The sequence below is a fragment of the Urocitellus parryii genome, chromosome 7 (genome assembly GCF_045843805.1).
Source record: "Urocitellus parryii isolate mUroPar1 chromosome 7, mUroPar1.hap1, whole genome shotgun sequence".
Classification (NCBI taxonomy): Eukaryota; Metazoa; Chordata; class Mammalia; order Rodentia; family Sciuridae; genus Urocitellus; species Urocitellus parryii.
Genome location: NC_135537.1, coordinates 85908565 through 85931737, shown reverse-complemented (window position 1 = coordinate 85931737; position 23173 = coordinate 85908565). Strand labels below are relative to the sequence as shown.

Here is a 23173-nt window from a genome sequence, read left to right as displayed (position 1 = left end):
TTCACAGTGTATGAAGTACTAACATACGATGCCACAACAGTTATCTGATTCAGCAGCTACTTAAAGCCCATAAAAAAAGTAATAAACCTATTAATCTATGTCAGGTTTTTATTAAATCCAGAATATACACCATGGCCTTTAAATTATGAGAAGATGAATAAAATTATAATTATAATTATATAATTATAATTCCATTATAATTTATGATTACATCAAGCTTATACAGGGGATGAGGAAACTAATTAAAAATATTTAAACTATTAAAAAGATACAAGGAAGAAAAAAAGAACAGGTCATCAAATAGAAAGCAAATTCTTCATAAACCACAGGCACATATTGACATGGACAGACTTATATTTTAGAAAGTCCACTCAAGCGGCTATAGAGAAAATTACTAAGAATTTGAAATAAATTATATAAAAATATAAATAATGGAGAATGAAGACAGATGACCTAGGTTAGAAACAGAAAAGATGACACAGGCATGAACTAACATAGTACCTGGGGATGAGTAAAAAGAGTACAAACCACAGATGATGACTGAATGAATTTTGGAGGAGTTGAGGAAAATAGTGCTACAATTTAACTGCATTACAAAGAAAATTAATTGCCATTTAGGTCATTCATATTACTAGTAGGGACAGAGAAAACAAGTGTTCTTTTGAAAAAAAAGTGATAAAATGAGAAATGTTTCTTTGAAACAGGCCAGGCATTTAGAACTGGCCTGAACAAAAATTTGAGATTCTAAAAAGGTCGCTTGGAGATCACAGAATTTTAGAAAAGTTAATGGAAAGGTTTCAATATTTAATGCATTAATTAGGCAACAGAAGTCAAAATACCTAAAAATAGTTAGGTCTATAAGAAGGTCTGTCTTTGCTTTAACAAGATATAAATATGCTGAAGAGTAAAATCAGGTGCAAACAAAATCTGACACAAAAAAAACTATTTTTAGAGAATTCAAGTATTTTTGTGGATTAAAAACTTCAAATGAACTTTCAAAAAATAACTAGCTCCACACTGAGAAGATTAATATATAAATATATACTACAAACAAGTACTTCTGTAATCATAACTCCTAAAGTCCTTGCCACAGTTCAATTTTTAGTGTGAACATCTGAGATATTCAAGTCCAAAACTTGTACCATCAATAAGTAAATATTATTCCTTTTTGAAGTTTTTATTCTACTAAAACATGTCATTCCAAATCACTCAGTATTTTTAAAGGTCCAAAGTTAGAGATACAAGTTCAAAACATTAGAATTACATAACTGATCACAATGAAAGGTAATTAAAATAAATAGTGGGATCATAGAAAGGGTCTAGATCTTTGAGAGGTATTTCCACATCAGTGACTGTTAATACCAGTTTACCACTTCTTGCCTTCATATGAATTTGACAATTGATTACGATGTCCTCACAGCCTTAGTTTATGGTTCCAACTACCTTAGGACTCTTAAGACTGATGATGGAAAGAAAAATGCAACTTATAGGAAACAAAACACAAAGGAAAAAAGACAAATCTCTACTAGATAAAATTATCTGTTAGTTCACACAGTGATAACAATAACAAACAATGAAAATCTTACTTTTTTAGTGCCATCTCATTTTGCTGGTAGAGTTCATTTAAAATCTCCACTTTCTGCCTAAGAGTTTTGCATTCCTCTTCCAGTCCAACTTTAGAAGACCGTAGTGAATTGCAGTCACTTTCTAATTTCTTTATTTGGTCTGTAAAGGATAAAACAGCTTATCTCTATATGTGTACAAGGACTTAAGAACTTGTTTGAGGGAGTAGTGCTAAGAAAAGTAAGAAGCATGAAAGCAAGAAGCCATTCTTTATCTTTCCAATAAAATTTTAAGTCTTTCCAACATGGCAATTTCTTCTCAAGAAGAACCCACCTTCTAGATTATATTTTGTGGACATCGAGGCTCTTAGCTTAAGTTGTAAAAGTTTTAGATCCTCTTCAACTACTGATATTGTAGTTTGTGTCTAAAAATTGCAGAAAAGAGAGGTATTCTTAAAAGTGAGGCACAGGAAGAATTCACAGGCACTATGGGACTCTTACAAAGAACTATACCCGAGAGACATCCATCATCTGCTTAATTTGATCTTTGATCTTCTCGTTCCGATCACCTAAAAAACAAAAGACTTTAGCTTTTTCTTTCCTTACTTTTAACTCTATATTCTCCTAACTTCCCCAAACTAAAGAATGATTGTGTTCAAATACTGGAAGAAAAAAAATCAATTAAATAATTAAACGGATTAGACTAATGACTTTTAAGAGAATTGAAAGTTTAGATTAAAAAAAAAGAGAGAGAGAGGTGAATTTCAGACTGGGGTTGTGGCTCAGTGGTAGTGTGCTCACCTAGCATGTGTGAGGCACTGAGTTTGATCCTCAGCATAAAAATAAATAAAAGTACTGTGTCTGTCTTAAAAAAAAAAGGTGAATTTCTAGTTTGCACAACTAAAATGTTATCTATGCTATTCTTGTAAGATAAAAGCTTTTCTTCTCTCTCAGATCTATCTTCACCTGGGCAAGTAAGTGTCTTGTTTAGAAAGATTCAATCCTCTATTTTCTCCCTGAATCTACTACCAGGTGTGGTTTGAAATACTTGCTATGTAAGCAATATCCAACTTGGGAGAAAACATCTGGAAATATTTTCCTCATCAGTAAACACTGTTACACTCCCTCTCTAGCTTTCTGATAGTCTCTAGCCTCTGTTCTCACAGCCTTAGTTTATGGTTCCAACCGCCTCCAGACTCTTAAGACTGACTGTGGACCTTAAAACCTCAGAGCCATAGAGATGATGAGTATCAAAATCAAGTATCATCTGCATAAGTTAAGAAATAAATTTCTCTTACTGTACAATGTTCAATACTTAGAGGTATAGGATGTGACTATTGTAGCTGCAGTGTTCTTACTAGTTTTCAATGGGATAGAAAAAGTCAGTGTTCTTCACATGCCTATTGCTACATTATAGCCCAGCAACCCACCTCTGCCAATGCAACAGACATATCTATAGATCCAGTGATATGTGTCTACAACCCTGAAGCTTAAGAAGAAATTCAGCCAGCTGAAAAGTGGCATCTGTATACTTAATTAAAGACAGGAAAGCAAAAAAGGATTCAACCTCCCTGAGACTGATCTTACCTGCTAACTCTCCATTGGTTAATTCATCTGACTCATCTCGACTTTGATCCTCAGATTCAGATTCACATTGTAACCGATTCAACTGTGTGATGTAATTAGTTAAAGCCTAGAAAAGAAGCAAAAGGTTGGAAGACTCTCGATTTTAATTCAGAAGATTTCAGGAGAATTCATGAGATGAAACATGTATTTGGAGTATAAACTTACATTAATAGTATCATCTTTATGACTAAGCGTTACTTGTAAATCTTTCTGGGACTTCTCAAATGATTTCATTTGTTCACTGAGCTCAGCATGTGATATACTCCAGTCTTTGACTTCCTGCTGCAACTGAAAAGTCAAAACACATGAATTCCTATGGGTTAGGGAGGGGTTTCTGCACTGGATACATCAGGACTACAAGACTTAGACAAAGAAATAGAGAGCCATACTCCTCGGTGGCCTGCCTCAATCGAGGGGGTTGAGACCTTGGTTAAGGAAGAGGGCAGAGTGGCCCCAACTCTCACAGCTGCACTAAGAACATCAGAGCTATCAGGAAGTTGACCCTGTTTATTGCATTCCCCAGAAAATTGCTGCCAATTCAAATAATTTACCTCCAGCAGGAATGGCTGGGCACATATGACTGTCTCCTAAATTTAGATTCCTTATCATGTAATCTTCCCTTGGCCGGTGAATCAGTAACTACTCAAAAGAGGATCATAAAATACTTAATTTTCTGGTTTAAAAAGTTTCTTTGAGGCTATGCAAGTTAATAACTGATTGACATTTGATAAGAAAAGCAATAATCCAAAAATCCAAAACAGATGGAGAACATATATATGCATTCAATTTGGGGAGCATTGTTTAAACTTTGCATATCTAGAAAAGGTCCTACATGAATATTCCTTACCTCAGAAACAGATCCAAGAAAGATACAAGATAATTATATTCACTTCTCTAGTTTAAATTATGTATGACATCAAATTTTCTTTACCTGCTCTTTCTCCTTCTTAAGCATGGTATTTTCTTTCTGAAGCTGACAGCATTCCAACTTCACCTTCTCTTCACGAAGCTTAGCTTCATTAAGGATAATTTGAAGCTAATAAAAAACACTACAGTTAGTGAATTAATTCCAAAGAAGAAACAAAGTTATACTTTCCCAAACCAGACATCATATAGTTCTCATTTTTTGCACATTTTAGCACACCTCAAATTTTTGGTCCGCAACAAAACTAAGATGTAGTATTAATATCCGTTAGCAAGAGTTGGCAGCTTTACCTCTGAAAGTTCAGAAGTATTTACTGAAATGACATCTTTAAGCTTCTCTATAGATTTCTTATTTTCCATTATCTGCCAGGTGAAAACAGAACACAAAATATGCATTAGGATTTCAGTAGAAATACTGATATATATATATATATATATATATATATATATATATACATATATATATATATATGTGTGTGTGTGTGTGTGTACACATACGTATATATACTAAAAAAGATAAACACAACAAAATTTTTGTCAAGCCATCCCATTACATTTCAGGTAAATGCAGGGGATCCAGCTTTGGACTAAGCAAAAAATCAAGAACTGAAAGAGATGAGGGAAAATGAAGTCATAAATATTTCATGGCATCCACAACCTTACTGTTTATGAGATAACCAGAAAAAAGGTCAAAGTATAGAAAATCATAATGCAATAAGTAAATAAAATGTTTTAAAGCATAGAAAATTAACTAATTAATTACTGTTTCAAGTAAACCAGTTCAAATTAGTAATTTTTTTTCTAGTGATAGAGAAAAAAAATTTCCCAAGATCATTTTTAAAATTTTCTTATCTGAAGTAAAAAATGATAAAATTTAAGGAAGAATAGACTAATCTCACATACAGAAGAATTCCAAAAAATTTATAAAGATACTCGCTCCTTAAGGACATAACTCTGCAATCTTTGTTTGCAATGCCTGGGATTGAATCCTGGGCCTCATGCATGCTAGGCAAGTGCTCTACCATGAGCTGCATCCTGAGCTTGTAACTCTTCATACTTTAACTGTGGGCTGTGCATGGTAACTTCCAAAGAATACAATATGACAAGGATTGGAAAGAATTTTTACAGTGGAGAAATCTGATAAATACTACCTCAGCTAGGTAATCAAGCTTACTTGGGGGTAGGATATTTCAGAACACACTCTCTACTATCTTTTGCAACTTTTATGTAATTACAGAAACTTGTATAAATTGAAAATGAAATATGTAAGTAAATTTTTTTAAGTACAGAAAATTGATTAATTCATTACTCTTTCAAGTAAAAAGTAAACAAATACTGTTCAACTGGACAATAGTTTTTTAGTTGTTCTGCATGTTTCCAAGGGCAGAGAAAAGCAATATGAAAATTATCCAAGGTTGAGAATAAAAATATTTCCTAGGCCCATAAAAATAATTTGTTGTATCAGTACTTAAAAGTTCCACAAAATGGGCAGAAGTGGGTTCAACTTCCTTGACTCCTAATTTTACTTTAGTTAACAGCTGGACTAAGTTCAACTTAACCAATTTTACAAAATATTTCAAAAGCCAAATTGCAGTAACACTTAGCAGCAAAACTCTTACCAAGTCCTGATTCTTAGCTTTCTGTTCTCCCTCAGATTCTAACATAACATGAAGACTTTTAGCTCTCTCATCCAGAAGTTCTTTAGCTTTTTCAAGAAGCTTCATTTTATCCTGGAAAAAAAAAGGTGTCAAGATTACTCACTCATTACATTTACTTTTGAGTTTAGAATGTAATTCCCCCCAAAGAAGGGATTTTTACCTTATATTTAGTTACTTCATCAGAAATAATCATATTTTGTTTCATGGTCTCTTGGACCTGTTTCTTTGATTCCTTCATCGATATAAATAAAGCATTCAGAATTAAGATACACAAATTATAGTGCTACTATACAAGTTACTTACAGACAAGTGACCCTTTCCAGAAGAAAGCAGTACTTAATACATATGACTGCTTAGAATTTGGATGATTTGTAGGAAATAATGAAACAAAAATTTTAAAATACGATTTTTAAATTAAAACAGGTAGAAATGATTCAAGCTAGAACCAAGGGAGAAAGAAACAAAAAAATAATTATACCTTCTGTTCATAATTTGGCAATTTCTGCATTAGTTCTTCATTTTCTTTCATGAAATTGTTCACTTTTTTGGAAATTTGCTGTTCATTGACTAAAAGGGGGAAATACACAAGATTACTACAATCACTAAATGAAATTCAATTACTCAATCTACTAAAAGCAAAGACATGTTATATGGTACTATGAGGAAATACTTCTTAGCATAACTATTATGCTTTTAAAAAGCAATCTATGCTTATTAGCAATAAGAGTATAAAATTATTAAAATTTAAGAAAAATATAAGAACAATGATATTTTGCTGGGCGCAGTGGTGCACACCTGTAATCCCAGTGGCTCAGGAGGCTGAGCTAGAAGGATCCCAAGTTCAAAGCCAGCCTCAGCAAGAGTGAGACACTAAGCAACTAAGTGAGACTTGGTCTCTAAATATAGGGGGTTGGGGATGTGGCTCAGTAGAGTGCCCCAGAGTTCAATCCCAGGTACCCCTCCCATCCAAAATGATATTTCAATTTAAGCTTATTTGACAGATGGGAAATACAGTAAAGTGTTGTAGCTTGATATTCCTCCCTTTTCAAAACACTTTCTTTTCAGAAAATGGAATCATTTAATTCTTTGCAAAGAAAAACAGAAATGAAAACATACTGATTCACATTAATATTCTTTAAATTATCTACTCAATTACTTAATGCATGATTAAATCATTAGCATACAAATACTCTTCAAATGTAATACATCTGCATTACATTAATATTCAAAGTTAATCTGCCCCAAATTAAAACTTATCATCATCTCCCTATCCACAATTTGTTCCTCTTCTTTATCTCCTATCTCAGAGTTGGAACCATCATCATCTACTCTATTATCCATTAAAAGTCACTATATCTACTTCTAACATACATAAAACACACATCAAACACCAATACAAAGGGTTATTACAAGTTTAAGAAACCTAAAAATTTACCTTGATATACTCTATCTTTTACCTAGAAGAGAGAAAAAAGATTAAATTTGATGTCAAACATCTGCTCAATAGAAACAGCATTCCTAAAACAACAGTCAGAATCATAACCAAGTGAGAATTTAATAACATTCTGGTTCAGGATAATAATTTATAGGATTAAAAATAAGTAAAGGTTAACAAGCCTTTTAAATTTAATTGGTAGTGATATTTCATAAATAGCCTCTCATATAAAAAAACTAAGATATGTACCTTATTTCACAGTAAAGATGTGTGTGTGTGTGTGTGTGTGTGTGCGCGTGTACTCAAAATCATTTACTTGACAATTCTAAATAACCAGGATAAAGTCTAGAAACAATGACTATTCAAAAGTAATCTGAGGAAACAATATTAAAGGCATAATCTTTGTACAAACATATGCCACTTTCACTCACCAGAAAACATCTTAGAACTCCAATTTAAATTTGGCTATTGGCTGAATTTAGAAACTAAGAGGCTACATCATCTTATTTCTGCAAACTACTAAATATATAGCAAGAAATCTGAAAGGGAAGACTGCTAGAAGAAAATGCATAAGCAACAAGAGAAATGACAATTAACATATTCTGGAAAGGACAAAACAATCATTTCCAAAAGACAGCAATAAACTGCCTGATAATAAAACCTAAGCAGAATTTTTTTTAAAACATCACTAAATTTCTTTGTAACTTAGCATATTACTTGTCCTTTCAAATGTTATAAATGGTGATGGGATACTCAGATGTGTCCATGGATCATCCATGGGATCTTCGTAATAGGAAATTGCATTCAGAAAACTCCAACACAGAAAGTAATGTGTCCTATGCCAGACAGATGTGGCTGCTTAAAAACTGACCCGCTTGGTGCAGCTTCAGAGCTGACAGTGGGATTGGCAGAGACCTTGGATGAGTACCTTGCAGACAGACTTCTCTGTGGGCCCAATCTTGCTCCATTCCCTTCCCAAGAGCACTATCTCATGAACACCCACATTGCTGCTGTCCTTTGCAATATGTCCCTCCCAGGAGCCCCACTTCAACAACGTCCCTGTGGGAAATCAAGTGCTGACAAACCAGCCAATGCAAAATATCTTCAATGCTTTCACAAAAGAGGATGGCTGTGTGCTGGACAACCATGAAGCAAAGAGAGGTGAGCTATAACTTTTAAAGGAGTTCATAATTTCTCTAGCAGTGCTTGCCGTAACCATAGTCCCTTTGGAATGAATGGTTCCTTAGGCATGGGCCAGATAATCCTGTATGGGTAGCTCTAGCTGACTGGACCATGGATATGAGGTGTCACCCAAAAGCTCAGGTGTGAGACAATGCAAGAATATTCAGAGGGGAAATGATTATGCTGAAAGCTATAACCTAATCAGTGGATTAATCCACTTGAATAAATTAACTGGGTGGTGACTGAGGGCAGGTAGGGTGTGGCTGGAGGAGGGAGGTTACTGGGGACATTCCTTTGGGGTTTATATTTTGTCCCTGGTAAGCAAAGCAGAGCTCTCTCTGCTTTCTGATTGCCATGTGCTGTGCTGCTTTCCTCTACCACGCCCTTCCGCCATGATGTTCTCCCTCACTTCAGGCCTAGAGCTATGGATTTGGCCATCTGTGGACTGAGACCTCTGAAACCATGATCCAAAATTAATCTTTCTTCTTCTAAAAAAAGAAAGTAATGAACATTTCTTTAATTTCATAGCCTTGCTAACCTTTTGCTCAAAATGACAACAGAGGAAAATGGGAAGTAGCATAAAAGCAGTCATCTAAGGTAGGGACTAAAGTTCCAAAGTCAAATGCTGAAACTGAGGAGCAACAAGCTAGGAACCAGATCCCACATAATCTAGTGAAAAGAGAAACAGGTACCAGGGTTCTTGAAATGAAAGAAACAAGAGAGAGAAATATAAAATGTTTTCATGTTTTTCCCTTCTCTTTATCCTTCTATTTCCTTTTTCCTTTTAGCTGAGAAAAAGTTCAATGAGATTAGAAAATTCCTCACAGGAATACAGGCAAATGATTCTTCTATTTAAGAAGGGAATACTTTTAAAGAGATTTTACACTCAATTGTACAAGGAGAGGAAACTTATCTTAACACTGATATGTCTGAAATAATTAAGAAATCAGAAAAAGAACACTCAGATTTGAAAAGATTTGTATCCAATGCTTTTGGCCTCTTTAACTGTTAGGCTTTTCATATGCAAAGTCCATTTACCTAAAATAATTTTCTTCCAATTATGTTAAATAACTATGAAACAGAATGACCTACAGTACAAACATAAGTATGTACACACACACACACACACACACACACACACACACTTATACATATATGTACACACATACACAGAGATAGACTAATTCTGCTCAAGAAAAAAAAAAAAAACTTAATGAACAAAACATGTAATGGATTTTTGGACAACACATAATCTATACTTCCAAATAAAAAGGTATTTTCTGAATATATGATCAAATCATAAAATCTGGGAAAAATTTATATAAAAGACTGGGAAAATTATCTCATCTCCTTTTTCTCATTTTACTGTATTTCTTTGCAGCATTTCCCCGTTTATATGTGTTTATATTAACATACAGTTCATCAACATTTAAATCTTTGTTTCTGCTTTTTTTCCCCACTTCACATTTAATTGTCAGCATTTTCTGTACCTCAAAGCTTTGAAATAAATAAATCTGCCTACTGTTCCATTAATCGAACATACAATAACCCCTAAATGAATTATGTTGTGTTAAGTCTTCAATCTAATACACTGTTCCATTGAAAAACATTACCAAAATCTTCAAAGCATAGTTATTTCTTTAAGATAGATTACTAGACATATATGCTACATAAAAGAATATTTATCTAACCTACCCCATCTTTCATCCCACTTTTAAGACTTCTGATACATATGAAACTACTGGTCAGGATGGCTGTAAGAATTACCAGTTCTACCAACTGCACCCACACTAAATTATTTTATAAGGATAGTTTGACTTAAACCACTAATTTGTGCTTTAGCAACTGAAAAAGAAAAAAAGGAGGGGCAGTGACTATATAAAATAATCCTTCTGCTTATGTGCTAAGGTATAAGTAAGTTAATTTACTCACAATAAGAGCAGTTCTCCAAAAGAAAATGACAAAGGATACAATCCCAAAGAAAACAGTGAAAACTACAGGCTTCCATGGTAGTCCATAAAAATCAGGCCCAGGTTGAGTATCATCAGGCAATGTAGTAAACAGCTGAAACAGACAAATTAGAAGAAATGGGAAACCTTAAATTTATAACAGTCACAGAGAATCATGGCAATTCTAAACCAACCTCCTCATCAGAAATCCACCTCCTCAATATTTTCCAATAGCTTCTTCAAGAGAGAGGATACTGGCAGTCTCACATTTTTTGTTCGCTTGCAGTGTTTTCAAGTATAATGAATCTAAATACTTTTTAAAAAAAATATTTATTTATGTATCTTTAGTTTTAGGGTGGACTCATTGTTTTGTTTTTATATGGTGCTGAGGCTCGAATCCAGTGCCTCATGTATGCTAGGCAAAGCGCTCAACCACTGAACCACAACCCCAGCCCGAATCTAAATACTTTAAATTGAGCACACATTTTCAGTTTGTAATAGGCCCCATATCATCACATTGTCTAACACCTGGCTAGAATCCCTCTGGATCATTCTTTTCTCTTAGATAACCTGGTTTTTATAATTTAAAAAATTCATTTAAGACAAAAACTTAAATATATGAAAGAACTAATTAATTTTATGGCAACAAATAAAAACAATGATGATATATGTATAAGATTTTAAATCTTACTTCCATTCCACTCTTATATAAACAGATAAGTGACATGTAATTTCAGACAACTCTTGAAAACTGGCTTAGATAATCTTCTCTGAATTTAACATCCTTCTATAAAATTCAAAGCCTAATTTTAAATGGTTGCTCAAAGGCAGTGCAGTAAACACCTGCCTACTCTTCCCTGTTTTCACCGCCCTCTACACGTAATAGGAGATAACTATCATTTGGGCCCAATTCCCCAGCAGTCCCCATAGGGAAAAGACCTGTAGTAAAGTTAGCTGTTTGGATTGTTGGCTGCATTTCGGAATATACCTCGAGGTTGTCACCTCTATTCCGTTTAAAAAAAAAAAAAGTGCAAGTGGGGAAAGCTCAAGTCCACTCTCACCGGCCTCCCTTAACAATACAGTCACGTCCTGCCTGCCTTGGACCTGACACACTCCATTTCTCCATCGCCGCACAGTCAGTGCACCCACTCCGCCAGAACTCAGCCACCCGCCTGCTAGAGCTGGGGTCCCTCCCTGGAAATGGGACTGTCATCTCCAGTAGCTTGGCTATGAGGGCTGCATAGAGCACCGACAGGGGTCCCAGGAGCTCCAGGTCCCCAGGGGAAGCACAGTGGCAGGTACTGAGTCCATGGTGTAGGGACAGCTGAGTGGAAGTGACGCTTCCCTGCAGAACAGCACAGGACCCTCTCTTTCACCGTTTCCTACTTTGGTAGGACCCAGCACAGGGGGCGGGTACTGGGAGTGAACTTTGCCTTCCTCCACCACAGGCGCTTTCCGCTGAACGCACGTAAAACGGGTCATCAGATGAAGCCCCTGGGCAGACTGCAGTGAGCAGACTGAGGATGCCAAGTGGTGGGGCCGGGAGCGGAAAGAACCAACTGCGGAGCCCGGAGGGGGACAGCGTGAAGAGAGCCGAGCAGAAGAGTCCAAATGAAAGGACTCCAGAAGGAAAGAGGCTCACCTATCCCCGGAACCGGGAGAGGACCAGCGGTTTAGAAGGCCCTGGAGGAAGCCAGGGAACTAGCAGAAGGGGATTATAGGCAGAGACTGGGAAAAAGGAGAAAGTCAGGCCTCCCAGCCCCTCCCAGAGCAAAACCCTTTTGTCAACGTGTTGAGACACCGGGTACCTGCCCCAAACGTGCAGACAGAAGAGGAGAAGCTTCTCCTGCTCCCTTCTAAAGGACTACTGCTCGGACTGGGCTTTCCTTCCCTGCTCACTCCAGTCCTGTTACTTTCTCCAATTGTAGATGACACTCTTTTTAAAAAGCCTTACCCTAAGGAATCATGTCATTATCACCCCACGCCGGTGGCTTCATTTCTGGATGCCACATTTTAAGGTTGCATGACTTGTGGAAAAGAACAGAATCATGAATAGCCCCCGAAAAGCACGTGCTGAAAATTGAAGAAACTGGGGACGTTTAACTTGGGGAGGGAATAAACATCTGTGGATCTTTAAAAATCTGTCGTCAAGTTGAATATAGTCAATTCAAAAGAACAAGAATAAGCAGGAAAGCACTGAAAGAGAAGAGCAATGAAGGGTACAGGGAGGGCAGACTATATAATTAATTCATGTACCCTCGTCCAAGCCCAGGAATACATAGAGATTGTGGGACAGAATAGAGAATCCAGAAACAGAACCAACTGGACATTTGGGGTACAATAAAAGTTAGTTTGGGGAAAATAGACTTTCTAATAAGTAGTGTTACCACATGGAAAATTATAAAATTGGATTTTTCTCTACTTATTCAAAAGATAAACTACAAATGGATAAGAAACATGAATGTAAAAATAGAAAATAAACAAGTAATAGAAAATATTGGGTGAAATTTTCTATGTATTATTGAAAGGTTAATAAAATAGGTACTTGTCACTCCATTTCTCTATATGCTTAACAAAACACTGTTGAAATCTTAAGAACTGTTTGCTAATCTTGTTCCCAGAATGTGCTGTCCCCAACTATGGACTGTCTGCTAATCTTGTTCCCAGAAAGAGGTGTCCCCAACTTCCAAACTACAAAATGTAACTTCTCTCCCTGCCCTCTCTAGGGAAAGTATATAAGCTCTGCTCAAGCTGTTCTCAGGGCTCTATCTCTCTTTGCTATAGAGAGCTTGGGCCCCAGCATGCTGGTCTCCAAATAAACCCACCCTTCTGCTGTTGCATAAGATAGTCTCTTGTGCTCTCTTACTCTGACGTTTCGACGGACCCTTACATTATGAGTGGGCAAAACCTGCCTCATTGAAAAAATCTTTCCTGGCTGTATCTAAACCTGCTACACACACACACACACACACACACACACACACACACGCAGTTTGACAATGACAACCTGAGAAAAAATATTTGCAACATATTATTGTCTAAAGAATCATGTTCCTGAAATATAAAGAACATTATAAATAAAATGGCCAGCAAACCTATACAAAAATGGGCTGAAGAAATAAACAGATCTCAGGAAAAGAAATGCAAATAGCTATAACATATGGAAACATGCTCTGCTTAGCTCATAATGAACAAAATACAAATTAAACCACACCAAGATACCATTTCTCACTTGCATTGGCAAGATCCAAATGTTTGACAACATACTCAGTAGGTGAGAGATTGTGGGGGAATACAAATTCTCAGACACTGCTGATAAGTATACAAAATGATACAACCCTTATGAATGAGATTTTGCAACATCTCCCAAAACTGCTTATATATTTACCTATTAACTCAACAGTCCCACTTTTTTTTTAAACTTTTTCAGTGCTGGGGAAGGGTATCTAGGGCAAGTGCTCTACTGCTGAGCTATAGTCCCCCAGCCCTAACTTCTAAAGATACTGGGAATACAACAAATGTTTAAAACTTGTATTTACAAAACTATGTTATTCACGCATTAACTATAATAATACAAGATGGTCACAAAAGGCTGAAACAACCTTCATCAATGAAAGTTGTTGAATAAACCAAAGAAGAAAGAAAATAATTTTAAATACTGCTAAGAGCTGGTTTCCAGAATACATTTTTTAAAAATGAAGTAGAGAAAAATATTTATAGAATACTATTTGTGTCTTAGAAAGTGAAAAAAGATGAATATATTATTTCTTATAGCTTTGAGGTAAAATTGACATGCAATAAATTACATGTATTTAAAGTGTGCAATTTGATAAATTTTAACATGAAATTATGAAATCACCATTATAATCAAGATAATATACACATCCTTTACTTCCAAAAATATTCTCATTCTCTAGGTAATTCTGCCCTTTGTCACCCTTCCTTCTTGCCCCCCACTTTCCCATTCCTCCAGCAAAATGTCTATCTTAATAGATTGCTTTGTACTCCTCAAGTTTTATGTGTATGGGATAATATATTGTATTTTCTATGGCTTCTCTCATTCAGCATAATTTGAGATTCATCTACATCAGTTTATCTATCATCTATTTTTATTGCTGAGTAGCATTTCATTATATGTAGGTACCACAATTTGTCTATCATCTATTGATAGACATTTGGATTTTTTTCCAGTTTGGGGCTTTTACAAATAAAATAGCCAAGAACACTGATATAAAATTCCTCCTATTGCTATATAACTTATCTTTTCTTTGGAAAAGAATGGTTGGATATGACTGGTGTATGTTTAACTTTTTAAGAAGGTGATTCTACCACTTTATATCCCCACCAGCTGTGTACCCATCCAGTTCCTCCATCTCTTCTCCAACCACTCAGCACAATTGTCTTTAATATTAGATATTTAATAAGTGTGTAGTGGTAACTCTTATGCTTCAAAATTTCATTTCCCTGATAATTATGTCAAGCATTTTTAATGTATTTACTATCTGTTTATCTTCTTTGATGAAGTGTTATTTTACAGGACTATATTTTTTCTAATGAGTTCTAAGAGTTCTTCATATATTCTTGATGCAAGTCTTGATAAATGCTTTACATTAATTTCCTCCCAGCTTGTGTTTTTTTCGATTTCATTCACTTCAAAGTGTATTTTGAATTACAGAGGTTTTAGTTTGATGAATCCCACATTATCAAATCCTTTTTAGTGCTTTTGTTGTCAATTTTAAGAAATCTTTGCCTAACCTAAGTTCAACAAAAATTTTTCTCCTATTTTTTTTCCTAGAGGTTTTGTAGTTTTGAGTTTAATATTTAAGTCTGTGAGTTAATTCAGGTGTCTAATGCAAGGAATGGATCAATATTTTCCATATAAATATGCAGTAATTTCAGTACCATTTGCTGAAAAAACTTTCCATTCTCTACTTGTCTTTCCATCTTTGTCAATGACTGTTGCCATATATATTGTGTATCTATCTCTGAATTCTTGGCTCTGTTCCAATGTTTTATCTGCAATCCTGATTACTGTAGCTTTAGAATATTTGTTTTTCTTTTTTTTTCCTCTTCGTATGGTACTAGGGATTGAACACAGGACCTTACATATGCTAGGCAAGTGCTCTACCACTGAGCTACATCCCCAGGCCTAGATTAAGTCTTGAAGCCACGTATTCTAGGTCTGTTGCAATCAGCTTGTCATTTTCTACAAAACTCTGCAGGGATTTTGATTGGAATAATGTTGACTCTGGTGATTAAACTGGGATGAATGGACACCTTAGTCTTCTGACTCATAAATTAGGTATATCTCTCCATTTAGGTTCTCTTTAATTTCTATCAGCAATATTTTATAGTTTTTTAATATATACATTTTAGTTTTTGCCACGTTTATGTTTAAATACTTCATATTTTTATTCTATTGTACATGGAAATCTTTAAAATTTCAATTTCTAATTATTCATTGTTAATGTACAGAAAATATAATTGCTTTTAGATGTAAATTTTATCTGTCAACCTTACAATAGCTTTTTTCTAGATCATACCAGATTGTATCTATATATATTCATGTTATCTGAAAATAAAGAGAATTTTATTTCTTCCTTTCCAATCTGAGTGCATTTTATTTCTTTTTCTTGCCTTAGTACACTAGTTATTTCCTTACTGTACCCCAGTACAATGCTGAATAGATGTAATGAGAGTGGACATCTCTGTTTGATTTCTGATCTTGGGGAAAAGTATTCAATTATCAACCATTAAGTATGAGGTTAGTTGCATTTTTTCAGAGGATGTTTTAAGCTCCCTTCTATTCCTAGTTTGTTGTTGTTTTTCTACATCAATAATCAATGCTGAGGGACTGGGGTTGATACTCAGTGGTAGAGCACTTGCCTATCATGTGTGAGGCAATGGGTTCGATTCTCAGCACCGCATATAAATAAGTGAATAAAATAAAAATCAATCAACATCTAAAATTTTTTTTAAAATAATAATCAGGGCTGATTTTTTTTTACATGTTGATGGGATTTATTGTCACCTACTTGTACATGCACACAAAATAACAATATAATTTGGCCAATATTACTCCCCAACATTTCCCCCCCCTGCTATATTTTTTAAATGCTTGTTTTGTATCTCTTGAGCTAAACACAAAGATTGTGCTTTTAGGTACATCAATGTGGTAAATTTCATTGATTTGCAAATGTTAAATAAATTTTGGATTCTTGACATAATCCCCATCATCAGTCTAGTTTTTGTCTATGATGTATTTTCCTTTTACATATTGTTGTATTTGACTTAAATTTTTGTTTAGAATTTCTGTACAGATTCATTGGAGATCCCATGAGAGGTATGTGGTTTTCTTTTCTTGTTATATCTTTGTCTTGGTTTGGTGTAGTGATAACACTGGGACAAAAGCTAGAGTTCTTTCAAAATCAGGCAGGAGAATCACAAGTTCAAAGCTAGCCTCAGCAACTTAGCAAGTCCCTATGCAACTTAGTGAGAACTATCTCTAAATAAAAAATAAAGAGGTAAGGTATGTGGCTCAGTGGATAGGAGCCCTGGGTTCAATCACCAGTACCAAAAAACAGAAACAACGTATTTTTACAAATTAACTTTGGCTCTTCTAAATATTTAAATAATTGTAAAATAAATTAAAAAAAATCTTAAAAAGTAATACCTAAATATTGAAAGCAAAAATGAAACAACCTGTGATATCAAGTTGGTGACAAACCACAGATAAGAGTTATTTCAAACACACCTTAGTGGGATATATCTTAAAGACAAGAGAATTTCATTTCATTTCAGGAATACATTCCTGAAAGTATTTTAAATAACATAAATATAGTCGTATGTTGCTTAATGATGGGAATAAGTTCTGAGAAACACATCTTAGGCAATTTCAGTGTGCAAACGTCATTGGGTATACTTATACAAACCTAGAAAATATAGCCATTTCCACACATAGGTATTCATATATGGTATATCATTGCTTTGGGGATAAAAACCTATAAGATATTATTATACTGAATACTGTAGACAATTGTAACATTGTAAATGTTTATATATCTAAACATATCAAAACACAGAAAAAATATTAAAAATACTAGGTGACAAGAATTTTTTAGCTCCATTATTATGCACTAATGACCAAAATGTCATTAAGTGGCACAAGACTGTAAATAATAATATTGATGTCATTGAAAACTGGAACTCCAACATCAGAGAAAGAAAACACAAATCTAAGATAGATGAAGTGAAATAAAATCTCTAGCATCCTGAATTTTCATGGGAATTATCTAAATGACATGATGAAAAACCCCCACATAATTCTGAGCTTTGTTCACTAAAAAGGCCTACAAATGACAGTCAATTTGAGCAATAAGCAATCCTAGTACTCGGAATGTAGCCTCTAAATATCATTTCCTATTGAAAGGAACCAAAGTTCTTTTAGAGAAATAGATCCTTCAAGGTCTGGACAGGAAATGTTTAAGATGAACTTGGAACATCTCATACTTCAAAAGCAAGGGAAATAGGTAACAATGACCACTAGGTGGTGGCAAAGGGTCCCAGGAGCCAAGATAAAGAGGCTTCTACAAGGCAAAGGGGGGAGAAATTGAGCATCAGGTAAGAACAATTACTATTCCTAATTGGATTAAACACACCAAATATTTTTAAATGAATGACATCATATTGACAAATAAAAGTTAAAAAGATTTCAAGCCCCTTTGCGTATCATTTGATAATGCTAGAATACCTTACTATTCTGAATTGAACCTATACCTGACTACCAATTTCCAAGAAATATAAAGCAACAGAGAGAGGCTGAGGTTGTTAGCTCAGCACTTGCCTAGAATGCATGGAGCCCGAGGTTCAATCCCCAGCACCACCAAAAAAAAAAAAAAAAGGCAATAGAGAAAACAGGTTAAATTGTTGTACCAGGGGGATGTCATTTATTCACCAAAACTACAATATATCCTAGAAGTCCCACAAACATATTTTTTTTCAATTATTGCAAAAAGTTACATATATATATTGGTACCAGGGATTGAACTCAAGAGCACTTGATCACTGAGCCACATCCCCAGTCTCAGCCCCATTTTGTATTTTATTTAGAGACAGGGTCTCACTGAGTTACTTAGCAACTCACTTTTGGCTTTGAACTCGTGATCCTCCCGTCTCATCCTCCCGAGCCACTAGGATTAAGGCATGTGCCACCATGCCCAGTCAAAATATATATTAAAGAGCTATTTTTCATATAGAAAGCCTCAAGGGACATGTAATTGTCACCCCTAAGAGCAGGAGAACAAACAGGTGAGCATTCTACCTGGAGGCACCCTCTAGACCTCAGTTTGGGAAGGGGAACCCAAATGGGGCATAACAGTCTCACTGAGGAGAGAGAGACCAGAGTTCCAGGAGATTAAGCAGCCAAAAATATGTAGAGAAAACTACCAGAAAAATGGAAGCCACAAGAAAAAGAGTTCCAGAAATCTGCATGAAGGTGGTCTTCAGTTTGGGGCTACATTCTAAGCAGTACCTGCAAGGGCCAAGAACAACTATAAGCTAACCAATCCCACAGTTGGCACTGAGCTGGGAGAAGTCTGGATTCCAGCTAGTCAGAGAGAGTTGACATACAAAAACAGTATGGTCAACAAGCTCATGAAGAAGTATTTGATCCAGGCATCATGGCACATGTCTGTAATCCCAGCAACTCAGAAGGTTGAGGCAGGAGGATCCCAAGTTTGAGGCTGGCAACTTATCAAGGGCCTAAGCAAGTTAGTGAGACCCTATCTCAAAAGAAAAAAAAAGTTGACTCAATATCATTAATTATCAGGAAATAAACTCACAAAGACATACCCACTAGAATGGCCCAAGTGCTAGTGAAGATGAAGTCAAGTGGAAGTCTCCTAAATTGCTGGTGGAAGTATAAAATGATTGTGGTCATTTTTTAGCATGGCTTGACAGTATCACATAAGATAAAAACATACATTAAATGTAGGAGGCAATTGCACTCCTAGATATGAGTCCACTTATAGTGGCATATATATGAAATAGTACTGTAGGAAAAAATGAATCTATAGTTTAAAAAAAAAAGTTATCAGTGGTTGCCTGGAACAGGTGGTGAAGGCACTCACCGGGGAGGATCCCAAGGAAACCCCTTTTTCTAGTGAAAAAACTGTTCTATATCTTGATTATGGTAGTTTTTGCATGGGTATCTACATTTGTTAAAACTCAGAGTGTGCTTGCTTTGGCAGCACATATACTAAAATTGGAACAATACAGAAAAAATTAGCATGGTCCCTGAGCAAGGATGACACCCACATTTGTGAAGCATTCCATAGTTTTGTGGAACCAACCCTTCAGCAGATGAATGGATAAAGAAACTGTGGTACATATATGAAATGGAATATTACTTATAGCATTAAAAGAGAAAAAAAATTATGGCATCTGCGGGTGAATGGGAATATCAGGTTAAGGGAAGTAAGCCAATCCCAAAAACCAAAAGCTCTATGTTCTCTCTGAAAGTGGATGCTGACCCATAATGGGGGTGAGGTGGGTGGCAAGGGGCATGGAAAGAATGGAGGAACTTTGGGCAAAGGGGAGGTAGGACAGGTGAGGGGGCATTGGGATAGGAAAGATGGAGGAATGAGATGAACCTTATTACCCGAGGTACATGTAGGACTACACATGTGTTGTGTACAACTAGGAAAAGTTTTGTTCCATTTATATACAATGAATCAAAATGCATTTTGCTATCATGTATAACCAATTAGAACAAATTAAAAAAAAAACTCACTGATATTGGCTATCAAGGAATTACTGTTAAGTTGGGTGATGGTCCGTGGGTTCATTATACTATTCTCTATGCTTTTCTTTAAAGCTTTTCTAATTAAATTTATTTTTAACTAGTACATAGAAACAAACATTATAATTATTGAAGTATGTAACATGACATTTTGATGCATGTATACACTATGTAATGTTTAAATCAGTTAAATATATCTACCTCCTCAAACATCATTTCTCTATGGTAAAACTTTCACAATCTTTTCTTCTAGTATTCTGAAATGTACAGTATTTTATGGTTACCTATAGTCCCCTACTATTCTCTCTGCTTTTATTTGAAAGTTTCCATGATAAAAATACTAAAAATAATTTTTAAATTAATATATAACTTCAAATATTTAAAGGATTTCTATGTAGAAAAGAATTCAATTTTATAGAGGAAATCATGAGGAGGAAAATTTGGAGTCAATACAAGGATGAACTAGACAACAGAAGAACATATAGCCTTGTAAGAGAGTGACTCATGCTAGGAAATACTGGTGTACAGGCCTCATAACTACTCGTCAGGGCCACAGTAAAGAAAATAACAGCAATGAGTGAGAAACTAGACTAACAACCTTCCAAGGTTTCTTCTAACACTAAGATTCTACTAAGATTCCATTGATCAATGAATCTGATTGGTGCACATCTCCCAAACACATCAGAGCCTATTACTCTCCAGTCCTATCAGATATCATACTACTTGTTTAAGATTTTACATTGACTTGTTCATAATTTTTGCATATATTTGTTAAGTCCTTTTCTTAAGGCTTTCAAAAATCACGATCATGCCTTACACCTGTTAGACTCTTTTAGTCCTTGCACAAATGTCCTGTACATACTGGGCCATCAAAATGCCTTTTTGAAATCTCCTTTCAAATCAGTCTCATAACATTGTGCCTATTCTTTGCCACTCATGTCTATGTCTTACCTATCACTGTACAATCACTGACCATACCTGCACCACATTCGTGTCCCCTGACCTAGACCTAGAGGAGGGCTCTGTGCATACCTAAAAATATGAATAAAGAAATCCTTCCCTTATCGTGAGGCTGTTAACTTTCCAAGTGATGCTGATTCATTCTGATAATCAAATTATGACTGTGGAAAACTGCTTTAATCACTAGAAATATCATTATTCTAACTGCCTGGCTTGTACATACCCCTTACCCAGGTGGCTGCCACCATCATGAACAAACATGGAGCCAAATGAAAAATGATTTTTCTCTCCCCACCACATCTTTTCCACCCTGGTGGTCTTTCTTCCCCAGGTATTCATTGTCTTTATACCACCTTCTGACTGCCTACATGAGAATTAGGGGGTGCGTGGGGGTAAAACCCTTCAAAATGCCAGACACCTCACCAGACATTTTACCTTGTCAAATCATTTAATTCTTATGATTGGAGTAAGCATTATTTACATTTTTCAGATGAGGAAAACTTTTTTCAAAAGTTTAGTTATTTGCCCAAACTTCTAAATGATAACCTTGGGATCTGAAACCAGATCTACCTGGCTTCAAAATCTATACATTTTACAAGGAAAACAACATCATCTTTCTTACACAAGTCTTGAAATAACACAACCTACAGGAAACAACTTCAGTTGAGGAGGATTACTGTCACAATGGCCCTAGGACCATCTTATCCTCCAACCTCTAAAAGCTTTCTCATTCCTATAATTAAACTCTAAAAGTCCAATATCAACAAATACCAATGGGGGTAGGTAAGTCCTAAAATGCTTAGATAAGCTTCTAGACAAATTAAATGTCTTGTTTGGATCATGATTTTCTTTAGAAAGATCAGCCTTAAGTGACTCTTTCTAAGAAACAGATCTAACCTAATTCCTTTCATTCTTAAAACTTTCTAAGGATCCCCACTATTAATGGTCTAATGCTACTTTGGCTCATGACTTCGTTTAAGATTTGCTGGCCTCTCCAACAGGCCCATCCCCCTCCAACTTCACACTTTACAACACCAATTATTCACATTCTCCTGACTTCCCCAAATATCCTTTCTTCATGTTTCCATTTCTCTGAACACATTTCTTCTGACTGCCAGCTTCCCCCACCATCCTCCACCACAGCCTGTCTAATCAACAACAAACCACATGTCAGACTCCTGTTTGCCTTTTGCCTGTGCTTCAAACACATCTCAACCACTTTCTGACCTTATTGATCACCCTTCCAACCATAATAAATGCATTTATGGACAATAATGTTCTACCATTGAATAAATACCTCTCTGCCATTATCTTACTGTGTTTCAAGTGAATGCTGTTATCTCCCTGCCAGAATGAAAGGTTCTGAGGGGAAGAACCAAGTTTTTACAGGTGTGCAAATGTCCAGCCTTGGTAGACAGCAAATCTTCCTCATGTGCTTAACCAAGTAGCCATTAAAGCCACACCCCTATGGCTTTTGTTTCAGGAGCTATCTACTCAAAGGGTCAGGAGTCATTTTCATAAAGACATTTTAAGTTCTTCACTTCATGACCAGAAGCCACTTAAAAACTAATAGTCAACATTCTAATTGAAACTATGTCAAACTTACCATCTTAGACAAATAAAGCAAGAATGAATGTAACAAGAAAAGTATGCTGTCCAAAAGGGTGGCATCTTCTGGCTCTTCCACCTTTATCTCTAGTTGGTTTTCTGTATCAGCAGCATCAACAGGAGCACCTTCTGTTATAAGTAGCTCTAAAATTGAAAGGGGAAATGGCTATTTTATTTTATGCTATAGAATAAGAATTGTCTCTCTTCAGTTTCAATATTCATCGAGTGTTTCACTAAATATATGAGTCACAGTGCCTGGAATATGTGGCTCTCCTAAAGACAATTAACACAGAGAAGAAAACTTCAAAATCCTAATTAGAGCTATTAGACCCTTCAATTATAAAATGAACAATCTCCAGTCTACTCTCCACTACTTCCATGGCCATACAACTTCTACCAGAACAATATTTACTCAAGGGAAAATTTTAAAACCAGAGATATATAGACAGGGTCACATTCAACAAACATGG

General features: G+C 35.5%; 1 protein-coding gene and 1 non-coding gene across 2 annotated transcripts in view; one reads left to right on the top strand and one right to left on the bottom strand.

Moving 5' to 3' along the window:
* LOC144255858 (transport and Golgi organization protein 1 homolog) overlaps positions 1 to 23173 on the bottom strand; it is a 41426-nt gene that overhangs the window by 9796 nt on the left and 8457 nt on the right. The window contains 13 exon segments of the mRNA XM_077800886.1: positions 1587 to 1725; positions 1897 to 1987; positions 2076 to 2131; positions 3150 to 3255; positions 3354 to 3476; positions 4120 to 4224; positions 4404 to 4475; positions 5732 to 5842; positions 5931 to 6002; positions 6249 to 6337; positions 7206 to 7227; positions 10320 to 10451; positions 22702 to 22847. Of these exon segments, the coding sequence (XP_077657012.1) occupies positions 1587 to 1725; positions 1897 to 1987; positions 2076 to 2131; positions 3150 to 3255; positions 3354 to 3476; positions 4120 to 4224; positions 4404 to 4475; positions 5732 to 5842; positions 5931 to 6002; positions 6249 to 6337; positions 7206 to 7227; positions 10320 to 10451; positions 22702 to 22704 (1121 nt within the window). The 5' untranslated portion in view covers positions 22705 to 22847.
* On the top strand, positions 19569 to 19675 carry LOC144256305 (U6 spliceosomal RNA). The gene has a single exon (XR_013344077.1). It is a non-coding gene; the product is annotated as a U6 spliceosomal RNA (small nuclear RNA).